Source organism: Podarcis bocagei (genome assembly GCF_964188305.1).
Source record: "Podarcis bocagei genome assembly, chromosome: 10".
Classification (NCBI taxonomy): domain Eukaryota; kingdom Metazoa; phylum Chordata; class Lepidosauria; order Squamata; family Lacertidae; genus Podarcis; species Podarcis bocagei.
The window spans coordinates 64,049,696-64,061,731 of NC_138135.1; the positions used below are offsets into that span (position 1 = coordinate 64,049,696).

General features: G+C 42.7%; 1 protein-coding gene across 1 annotated transcript in view; it reads right to left on the reverse strand.

The window, feature by feature from the left end:
• MOV10L1 (Mov10 like RNA helicase 1) overlaps nt 1–12,036 on the reverse strand; it is a 39,061-nt gene that overhangs the window by 14,810 nt on the left and 12,215 nt on the right. Inside the window, exons 7-15 of the mRNA XM_081211487.1 lie at nt 10,213–10,343; nt 9,912–10,089; nt 8,239–8,433; nt 5,928–6,042; nt 5,172–5,349; nt 4,172–4,242; nt 2,072–2,163; nt 1,740–1,798; nt 806–915 (exon numbers count right to left, since the gene is read on the reverse strand). Coding sequence (XP_081067613.1) covers nt 806–915; nt 1,740–1,798; nt 2,072–2,163; nt 4,172–4,242; nt 5,172–5,349; nt 5,928–6,042; nt 8,239–8,433; nt 9,912–10,089; nt 10,213–10,343 — 1,129 coding nt within the window. The remainder of the gene's footprint in view (nt 1–805; nt 916–1,739; nt 1,799–2,071; nt 2,164–4,171; nt 4,243–5,171; nt 5,350–5,927; nt 6,043–8,238; nt 8,434–9,911; nt 10,090–10,212; nt 10,344–12,036) is intronic.

Below are 12,036 nucleotides of genomic sequence, written 5' to 3' on the forward strand. Positions count from 1 at the left end.
CACACCAACTCTACCAACCCCAGTCTGGGCAATGTTTACAGAAGAGTGTTCGGTGTACTTGGATGCAACAATGCAAAAAGCCCGCTGGGATGAAGGGGTAAGGAAAAGGATTTGCTTGGTAGGCGGGACCCTGAGGTCTCTGCCACCCCACTTTGATAGGTGGGTGGGGCTTAATTTTAATTCAAACCCCCCCTTGGGACAGGGATTGGTTCCACTTGGGAGCGGATCCCAGTGGCACTTGCACCAAAATTTAAGAAGTGTGGAGTGCAACCCCTGCTTGCAGAGGAGGAATTGGAAGTGCACACTAACACTCTTGAATATTACCCGCCCCACACCTGACATCAGGCGTGCATGGAAACAGCGTCATAGGTCAAATTAGGACTACTGGCCTGGGGGCTGGAGGTTCCCTATGGCTGCTCTAGCATAGGAGGAATCTGCATCAGTTTCCTTTGGCAGGTCCTTTGGTACTCATCTATAGGGAAAACTACAATGGAGGCATTATAAAGGGCAGAAGACATAGATGGTGAAGATGTGAAGTTGCTATGGAGAAAAACATGTATGAGTCATTAACTTCACAGTTCTTCAGTTCGCATTTTCAAGACAGAGAACAAACTATTGTATCGAACATCCCAAATGACATTCTGACGTCAATATCCAAGTGTAAAATGTTGGCAAGTAGACTATTTATAGTGGCAAAGGAACAAAATTAGGTTCTCTTATACATCTTAACTTTACAGATTGCCACACCATTTGGTAGTAAATAGCTTGTTGTAAAGCAGATAATAAATGGATGGCAAAGGCATACCTCATCTTCTTCTGTGATGTTTTGCTTTTGTGCATCGGAAAGACATTCTGAATCACGCCACTGCTTGACAACTTGTGGAGATTGCACAGTGACCTGATATGGAAATAAAACTTGGGAAAGAACAGGAAGGAGAGAGAAACGGGAATGGTGTATAATTCTGAATAAGAATTTGATCCACTGAATTGCTTAATAGAAACTGACAGTAGAAGATGTCAACAGGATTTAGTCTTGCAGTCTTTTAAGGATCAGAATTTCAATAGTGTCTTCCCTCAGCCTAACCCTTTTTCAGCTGAAGTAGCCCTCTGGGGCGGGGGGAATCCAAGTTACAAAGTCAGCAAAAATTCTAACAGTAACACTCTCTCCAAAGTGTATTAGTTACTCCCCTGTGGACACAAAGACTTGCAACTTCAAACCTCAACTCCAGTTCTACACCAAAAAACTGCCCCTAGACACATCAGTATACCTGAAAGAGCGTCTCCACCCCCATTTTTCTGCCTGGACACTGAGGTCCAGCGCCTAGGGCCTTCTGGCGGTTCCCTCACTGCAAGAAGCAAAGCTACAGGGAACCAGGCAGAGAGCCTTTTTGGTAGTGGCACCCGCCCTGTGGAACACCGTCCTACCAGATGTCAAAGAGATAAACAACTACCTGACATTTAGAAGACATCTGAAGGCAGCCCTGTTCAGGGAAGCTTTCAATGTGTGACATTTAAATGTATTTTTAATCTTTGTTGGAAGCCGCCCAGAGTGGCTGGGGAAGCCCAGCCAGATGGGCGGGGTACAAATAATAATTAGTTAATTTATTATTATTATTATTATTATTATTAGTAGTAGTAGTAGTAGTAGCAGCAGCAGTAGCAGCAGCAGCAGCAGCAGCAGCAGCATATGGTAATGTAGGAAAACTGATCTGATATGTGAGATGACACAAATATCCCACCTTTTTGTCCTAAATGTATGGCTTGTTCTACTGCAAAATGGCATCTTCGGCTGGTGGTCCTGTCAACAGATCAGATTACTAGTAAGAGACCACAATAGTATCCATAATCAATATACGTGACATACCTAATATACTTTAGGGCTGCTGTGATATTTACAATAAGAAAATACTAGTTTCATAAGCTAGCTAGTTATATTAAGTCAATGCACATTAACACCTATAAAAAACTGTGACTCTGAAATATATTATTCAGCATTTTTCCGAGTTGCGTGAAGAATGTGTGCCCTTTTGCTTCATAATGAATTGAAATACAATTTTAAGAAAAAGCATACCTGCTAACAGTAAATTCCACATCCATAGGTTCAGAATTATATGCCTGTTCGAACTCTGGGTTAAGCTTCAGAGTAACCTCTTCATCATGAATCTGTATACAGAAAGGAAAAAAGACCACAAACAATTATTTATTATGTTGTAGCACTGACAGAACTCTTAACATGGTATGATGACGATGATAAAAATAAATAATTATTTGTACCTCACCCATCTGACTGGGTGGCTTTCAACACACACACACACACACACACACACACTATATATATATATATATATATATATATATATATATATATATATATATATATATATATATATATTTGCTTTCGTAGATTTTCACGGGTACAGGAATGCAGGTTTTGGTGTCTTCGGGTATCTTCCCGTGTAAGAGTTGGGGTGTCTAGGCGACGTTTCGACGAGGTCTCACTCGTCATCTTCAGGCTGGTGCTTTCGGCTTCTTGTTACTAGAACAGAGCAGGATCTCAGTGTTTGAGTTCCTATAAATACTGTTGAGGGGGTGTGGTGTATAGCCTCCAACGTTCTGGGCAGAGAGGAAGTTCCCAGGTTATTGTGCCTTTTCTTCTTTTGTTCATTAATTACTTGAGGGATATCTTGAGTGATTTCTTGAGTGATATTCTGAGTACCACTTAGGAGGGTCATTAGGTGTGGATTAGTTGCTAAAGCTTTCGTGTCTTGACCTCTTGAGCTTGTAAAGAGTTTTTCTGAGAAGATGGCTGTACTGCACTTAGTTGTGCTCTGGCTTGGCTTCGTGTATAGGGGCGAGCTGTGGTTTTGTGCCCTGTGCCAGCCAGATCTGTGTTGGGATTGCAGGGGGGTGCAGTATCCGGAGGTGCCACTATGGTTTGGCTACTGGATGGTGTCTGTAATTTATCTGTGGAGAGGGTCTGGGTTTGGGTCTGGTGTGGTTGATTGGAGATGGCGTTCTGTGTGCCTCTGGTTCTGGTGTCGGTTTTTGTGGGGAGGGCTAATTTCCAGATGTCTGGCAGGCGGGACGTGTCGTCACGCTTGTTCATGTTGTGAGGGTGTTTCTCTATCTCGATGGCTTCCATGATTATTCTCTTGTGGTGATGTTCCATGTTAAAGAGCAATTTGGAATCTGCAAAATTAATTTCGTGTCCTGTTTCTTTCATGTGTTGGTAAAGAGAGGAAGTTTTTTCTTCTTTTTTGACGGCATTCTTGTGTTCTGCGATACGTGCATTTATTCGTCTGTTACGTACATTGGACAAACAAACAAACAGACGAATAAATGCACGTATCGCAGAACACAAGAATGCCGTCAAAAAAGAAGAAGTCATTAGATTACCTAATGACCCTCCTAAGTGGTACTCAGAATATCACTCAAGAAATCACTCAAGATATCCCTCAAGTAATTAAGGAACAAAAGAAGAAAAGGCACACTAACCTGGGAACTCCCTCTCTGCCCAGAACGTTGGAGGCTATACACCACACCCCCTCAACAGTATTTATAGGAACTCAAACACTGAGATCCTGCTCTGTTCTAGTAACAAGAAGCCGAAAGCACCAGCCTGAAGATGACGAGTGAGACCTCGTCGAAACGTCGCCTAGACACCCCAACTCTTACACGGGAAGACACCCGAAGACACCAAAACCTGCATTCCTGTACCCGTGAAAATCTACGAAAGCAAATATATATATATATATATATATATATAGTAACATTAAAAGCTTTCATATACAGGGCTACCTTCAGATGTCTTCTAAAGGTTATATAGTTACTCATCTCCTTGACATCTGATGGGAGGGTGTTCTATGCTATAGGAACTTTTAAGCTTTTGAGAAAATGATTTAACAGAAATTGCATTTAACTGTTGAAATTCAGAGATTAGAAGCACTGAACATATCTAAGAATTTAGATATAAAATAATTCCAAGGAATACCATTAACAAAGTATTTCTTGTACTTTTGTTTCCTTTCAAAATCTTAGGCTGTCATGCTATAAATGCTTACCTGGGGGTAGGTCCCACTTACTTCTCAATAAACATGGATAGGGCATCAGTGTTAAAAAAACAACGAAACAGGACAAAAGCCAAATAAAGCAAAAGATATGGGGAGCTTACCTCAGTGACAAATGCAATGTAGTGGACTATGGGCTCTGAATAATCTTGGGTCTTTAATATTACTCTGTCACCTGAATTAGAAGATATAAATTATTTCATTGGTCCTGTACAAATTATAGCAATTTGGTGGTTATCCTGTACACAGGAGACTGAAAGAAAAGATCTATTACTGAGAATGATCAGCATAGTGCTATTGTGAAATACAGTGGTACCTTGGGTTACATACGATTCAGGTTACAGACTCCGCCAACCCAGAAATAGTACCTCAGGTTAAGAACTTTGCTTCAGGATGAGAACAGAAATTGTGCTCCGGTGGCACGGCAGCAGCAGGAGGCCCCATTAAGTACTTAACACGAGGTACCACTGTAACATTTTTATGAAAGATGATTAGGATTTGTGATTTTCAAACCCAGCTACAGTGGTACCTCTAGTTATGAACTTAATTTGTTCCAGAGGTCTGTTCTTAATCTGAAACTGTTCTTAACTAGAGGCGTGCTTTCGCTAATGGGGCCTCTTGCTGCCACAGCGCCGCCAGCACACAATTTCCGTTCTCATCCTGGGGCAAAGTTCTCAACTTGAGGCAACTCTTCCAGGTTAGCGGAGTTTGTAACCTGAAGCGTTTGTAACCTGAGGCATTTGTAACTCAAGGTACCACTGTATTTGTCAGGACTTTAAGGACACTGCTATGGAGCTTTATATACCCTACTTATTCTGCTGTTTCTGAATTTTTCTGTCATATTTGGAAATAAATGAAAACAGATAGGCGATACATATCTGAGATCTCTGATGAAAGGAGATGCACTTTAAAATGAAAAAGGGCTTATGTTTATATGTATATTTTCTGTAGGTTTTTGGTTAAAAAAGATATAAGAAACAAAAGTACTTTACTAGGTCTGAGCCCTGCCAAAAGGTATTGGCAGGACCACTTAATGCTGTTCAGATCAGTGTTCTGCTGACAGAGCAATATCAACACTGTTTAAGACAATAGAAAATTCCACACCTATACATAAAGAAGGGCGGCCCTCTGCAACTCCTGGCACCCGAAGTACCAACAAATTTCCATTCTTTTCCAAGGTGACTCCACACATAGATAATTCTTTGATTTCCATCTCTTCATAGATTTCCTCCAGCCACAGCAGAGCAGAAAATTTTGCTTTATAATTAGCTAGAGTCAGAGCCTGAAAAGAAAGAAGCTTTGTATCACATCATTTATGTATTACAGAACCACAAGAGCCCTCAAATACCAATGAAGGGCTGTGGAGCTGTGAACTCAATGTAAGAAAACATTGCTTTTGAGGAACTCACAACGCACATCAATTCTGCAAGCACTTCTTAAAGTCTCTTTATTTACCACATCTATATTTCCTTCCGTTCATCATGGAAGTCAAGGCAGTATTTATAGAGAATCCAAGGCAGTCCAACAGCCAAGTACTGACTGGGCACAACAAGTTTAAGATGTCAACTGTATAACAAATGGGGGTAAGCTGGTCATTTAATGCTGGGGTGGGCAGAAAGTCGATCTGATCTACTGCTATATCTCTGGGTGATTTGCAGTAGATCAGCAAGGATTTCTGGCTCAATATTGTTTAACAATAGCAACAAACATCCCCCTTCCCAAAAACTCCTCTACTGAAATGAATAAAGCTTGGAGAAACTAAGAACACAATGAAAACACGTATTTATAGGCAATTATAGCCCACCCTTCAGCTGCCTCTGAGCTATGTATGTTATCTATGCTACAGCAGTATCATCCTACCTCTCCAAGACTTGGCTGAAAAATCAGTATGTCCATTTTCTTTTCCACACATCTCCTTAATAGATCTGGAATAGGGTACTGGGGAAGGAAACTTGGTAGTTGTCTCCTTGAGATTCTAAGGCATCAGAAGTTAATAAACAGTAGTTTACTGTCAGGATACAAAATCAATTCTTACATATTCCAAGTTGGCCAGTTAGGATGGGATTTCATTTAGCAAATTAAGAAAACTGAGCCACAAAATGCATAGGGACTGGAGACTGACTTGACGAAATGCAAGGCGCTGACCCGCTAGATTTTAAATTTTAAACATTTTAATTAGTTGGTTCCCGTAGACCTTATCAGTAAACATGCAACATCCATGTTAAAGAGCTACCTTGGTCATCCCATTACCACAAGGAATTCCACTAGCCCAACGTGACTTCCCCTTCATATTCCAACCACCATCATTTGCTCTGGAAGGCACATGGCCCTTCGAAGATTGAACATAAGAAGTCAGAGTAAATACATTTAAATATTGGGAAATCTGTTGCTAGGACAGATCTGTATCATGTCCAGTGCTGTTAATATGGATTTGCAACATGTCTGGTGGTCCTTTTCTAAAATTCAACTTAAGTGGGAACAACAGTTGATTGAGAAACTGCTTCTCTTCCCACGGGGAAGGATGGAAGATTAAAGAACTCAAGAGTGCTAAAATGGATAAAACTGACAGATGTAGTTTCCTGAAGAAATGGACAGCTAGAACAAACACCCTAAGTAGCATCCTTTTACTGTAGTTTAGAATAAAGATCAGGTCACAGGAATATTTAAAGTCTCATTGTATTTATCTAATCAATTCTTTGTCATTAAAAAAAATAATTATGGAGACTGAAGATTTGTTGCTGTCAACTCCCAGCCACATTTCAAGGTGCTGGTTTTATCCTGAAAACCGTAAATGAACTGGCCCACAAAAGTAAAGGACATTATCTTCTCTACTACAAGCTCCAGCCTCAATTTTCTGTTTGCCAAGCTAAGCTAATGGCCACAAGGAACAGGGATCTACCAGGTAATGAAGTCAATGAGGCTTTAAGATTTTATGTATATACTTCAGGATGCTGCCTCTGGACGTGCTGCTCGCCAACCCCCCCCATCAACCCCTTCATGCTTTCTTCAACCCCCCCTCCCCTCCAGCTCACCCCAATTCCAAGAATTCCGTTGCTGCCACTCACAGAGTGGGAAAGGAAGAGGAGAGTGTCTTTTCCCCCTTTGCCCCATGCTGCTAAAATAAGAAAGTGTGTATTCTGAAATGCATGCTTCCTTTTGACTGCAGTGGACTAAGGGGTGGCGAAAATGATGAAGAGTGTGCGAAGGCTTTCCTGAGTCTCTAGTTAACCATTGGAATGGCTCAATCGGTAGAGCATGAGGATCTTAATCTTAGGGTCGTGGGTTTGAGGCCCACTTTGGGCAAAAAGATCCCTGCATTGCAGGGGGCTCGACTAGATGACTCTCAGGGTCCTTTCCAGCTCTACAATTCTATAGTTCCTGCTAGCCTGTTCGCTCAGCTGGACCACCTGCCCATGTGTCTGTGTGGCTGCCCGCTTGCTTGGACTCTGGGCTTTCCTTGCTCTGTTGTGAAAACATGCAAGAGGCAGCAGTGATGACAACAACAGAGGGAACATGGGAAGGTCTCCCTTGCTCTGCTGGCCTGCTCACTTTGCCCCATTACTGTCACACTGGAGCTCACATGGCTGCCAGTACAACTTTAAATTACAGAATTATTCCACAACAACAAAGATGGATACTGTTATGGTTCCAAGGGGTTGCTCGAGAGCAAGCAGGCAAATACTTCTCTGCTTGGCTGTGAAGCCTTGCTTTTGATGCCAAAATAAACTATCTGTTCGGAGCGCCACTCTCCCGTGGCTGGCTCATTCGCTGTCAGAATCCATGAGTGGGCGGTCCTTAAACCTTCCCCAGCAAAGTAGTTTCTTGATGCCCAGTCTCGGCGCAAAAGCTTACTGCGCAACGAGGGCGTGGGTAACGGAGGACCTCTCCCCTCCCTGCTTTGCCCAGGCAAGATGTCCTGGCACCTCCGAGCCCTGAAGCTCCTCTCCACTGGAGGCGTGCTTACTCTCCTCCGCTGAGGAGGAGCTGCTTCCCACGATCTTTGGGGACTCTCTGTAATCCATCCGGCTTTCCCCCTCTCCCCCCTGAGCCAATGACAGTTCCCTGACAGATACAACAAAATCGATATAACCCCACCCAATTATTATTATTTTTCAATTTAAAAAATCTAAAGGCTTGCTTAAGCAGATTATCATGGTGTACCTGGCAGTACCTTTTCAATTCTGGTAAAACTATTGTTGCCTTGTCGTTATGAGACCCCGAAGTGATTTGACGTTTTCGTTGGGAAAAAGGCTGAGTGGCTGCTATTAATAACTCCTCTTCTGTTTCTATAGTTGCTTCAATGTAGCGACCGATAACACAGTCAGAAAAACAGAGCAACAAGAGGTCTTTGCAGCGGCCAGGGTTCCTTTAAAGGCACAAAAGCAAGGCAAAACTTTCACTAAAAAAACCTAAATGAGACAAAGCCTATAGAAAAGTTGTCTTTACTCTGTGCTACGCATGCGAACAAGAGAAGCAAACAAAGAGTATCTGAGCAGATTTCCGCTTCTTTGGTGGACAGAAGCTTGAGGTTGGAAGGTGAACACGAGAGTGAAAGATGAAAATGGTGTGTACAGAGATGTATGGGGCAAAGCTGTGAATGAGACAACCAACTTTTCATCATTGACTGCAAACTGTTGGACCTGGAAGGTGCAAAATTAGAGCTAGTCATCATCAGACATGACAGTGAAACAGGTTCCAGTGACTGGAACAGAAAGCACTCTCTCTTTCTCTCTCAATGAACTTAGCCGAGTGTATAAGAAAACACAAATAGCAGCTGTTCTGGAGGATAAAGGTAAAGGGACCCCTGACCATTAGGTCCAGTCGTGACCGACTCTGGGGTTGCGGCGCTCATCTCGCTTTATTGGCCGAGGGAGCCGGCGTACAGCTTCCGGGTCATGTGGCCAGCATGACTAAGCTGCTTCAGAAACGCCGTTTACCTTCCCGCTGGAGTGGTACCTATTTATCTGCTTGAACTTTGATGTGCTTTCGAACTGCTAGGTTGGCAGGAGCTGGGACCGAGCAACGGGAGCTCACCCCGTTGCGGGGATTCGAACCACTGACCTTCTGATCACCAAGTCCTAGGCTCTGTGGTTTAACCCACAGCGCCACAGCGTCCCTGTTATGGAGTATACCCGTCCCTATTGCAAGCCACAAGTGCAACTTAATATCTTTTATTATCTGCTACTCCTCTGATCATTTTTCAAGCCTATTTTGCTCTTATAGTTCCTATACTCATCACCCTCTTTGCTTTGCCACTAACTCAGCTGTTCTAGTGCCATAACCTATGAATTCTGAGAGTCATGCCCAACGTCTTTGGCTACTTTAAATCAGAACCTTTGATTACAAATTTTTTCAAACATCACCTTAAAGGATCAAACTGGTTGAACAGTAAGACATTTCATGCAAAGACAGATTCCCTTGCATATAAGCCAGGACTGATTCAAATGTTGTTCTGAATAATTGGTGCAGAGAGCTAGAATTCCCTCTTGGGTGACAGCTACTTCCCTGATGAGATCAATTGCTAATTAGGCAATTCCTTTTCACACTGCAGGCAACCTTCACTGCTGCTAGCCAAACTTCTGTTGAGGGGGAGGAATATGAAAGCATAAATGTTGAATATATTATCTGTTCTTAGAAAACCAGATCTTCTGAAGTCAAAAGCAGGTATTTAGCTACACCAAAGTTGTGTCATACCTAGGGATTTGCATTACTAAAATTGCACACTGGACTGCAATTCCTTCTGACTATCAGTTAGCTTTCTGGCCACTAACGCCAAAGCCCATAATTTACTGTTGTTCTGTAACATTTTAAAACAGCAAGAAAAAGAACGTCCTGTATACTTACTTTGCAGTGCATGTAACTACTATAGAAATCTTTCTCCCAGAAGGCAGAGAGATAGCTTCGATGGGTTCTGCTGTTTTCTCTTCTCCAGTTTCTTTTTGCTCTTTTTCTAGTTTCTCAGGTTGTCTGCTAACAAAGTTGTTATCATCTCCAATATTGTTTTCATCCACAGGCTGAACTTCTATGGAAGTAAGCAAATTACACTATTCTAATTACACAGAATATAACATGCCGAGGCTTCTTTATAGACAAGAGAGGAATTAGGCATGTATGTGTGACTTTTTTCTTATATTCTTATATTTACCTGATGGATTCCCTAGGGATGCTGCAGAACTCTTCTGACATGTTCCTGGCACTTGAAGACAAAATTGCTTCTCTTTATCCCAGCCACCTAATTTGCAGCTAATTAAAGAATGTACTGCTTTCCCTTTATTCCTAAAAAGGGGGGAAACACAAATTTAAACCTCACTGTTTATATGTCAATAGAAATTCATTCTATTTATTATTACAATTTACAATTATTAGATTTACATTCCACACCTTCCTCCATGAGCCCAGAGCAGCAAGATGATACACACGCCTACCCTGCTGAAACTGTAATTTGACAGTAGCAAGCAGATGTTCTGACAAGCATGTCTGTGTTGCAAGACATCCACAAGGCACAAGGGGTTGCATCCAATACTGCCCTTATGCAAATGGAAAAAGTCCTTTCAGCTGCAGAAGGGCACTTGGTCTAGCAGTGGCATCCATGAACACAGGGGGAGCTTAATTTCACCAACTCATCCCACCCTTCGGAAAATCTGTTAAGAGAGATTGGGGGACCCTGTGGAACATCTCATGAGGTGGCACGGAAGAAAAGTTGTTTAGTGGAGGCTTCTACAAGATTAAAGACCTTTCTGTGAATGGAAAGACTACTTCTATACAGGCAACACCAGATTTGTTGCGTTCTGGGTCATTGCATGCTATTGTGGAGCACACATAAGCACATTCCGTCCCCTTTTCCAGCTCCTTCCGGGTTGCTGTAATGCCATATGAAACGTGTGTAAATCAGTCGTTGCCTGTGCACGGAAAGGCATCAATAGATGAAGGCCAAGATTTGTTATTATTTAAAGATGCAACAATACTCTTTTTTAATTTAAATCCATTTCCTATCTTTATTAAGCTTAAGTAATGACACAGACGTGGCTTCACCTGCCCTTTCGTCATGAGATGCAGCATCACCAGATTTACATTTACCGGGGGGGGGGGGGGCTATATAACCAAATACTTGAAATCCACATCACCTGGGTCCTCCATGGTCCAGATGCATGGCTCATCTCCCCCAGGAGGTATGATTGTTGTTGTTGTTTAGTCGTTTAGTCGTGTCCGACTCTTCGTGACCCCATGGACCAGAGCACGCCAGGCACTTCTGTCCTCCACTGCCTCCCGCAGTTTGATCAAACTCATGCTGGTAGCTTCAAGAACACCATCCAACCATCTCATTCTCTGTCGTCCCCTTCTCCTTGTGCCCTCCATCTTTCCCAACATCAGGGTCTTTTCCAGGGAGTCTTCTCTTCTCATGAGGTGGCCAAAGTATTGGAGCCTCAGCTTCACGATCTGTCCTTCCAGTGAGCGCTCAGGGCTGATTTCCTTCAGAATGGAGAGGTTTGATCTTCTTGCAGTCCATGAGGCTCTCAAGAGTCTCCTCCAGCACCATAATTCAAAAGCATCAATTCTTCGGCGATCAGCCTTCTTTATGGTCCAGCTCTCACTTCCATACATCACTACTGGGAAAACCATGGCTTTTACTGTACGGACCTTTGTTGGCAAGGTGATGTCTCTGCTTTTTAAGATGTTGTCTAGGTTTGCCATCGCCTTTCTCCCAAGGAGCAGGCGTCTTTTAATTTCGTGACGGCTGTCACCATCTGCACTGATCATGGAGCCCAAGAAAGTAAAATCTCTCACTGCCTCCATTTCTTCCCCTTCTATTTGCCAGGAGGTGATGGGCCCAGTGGCCATGATCTTCGTTTTTTTGATGTTGAGCTTCAGACCATATTTTGCGCTCTCCTCTTTCACCCTCATTAAAAGGTTCTTTAATTCCTCTTCACTTTCTGCCATCAAGGTTGTGTCATCTGCATATCTGAGGTTG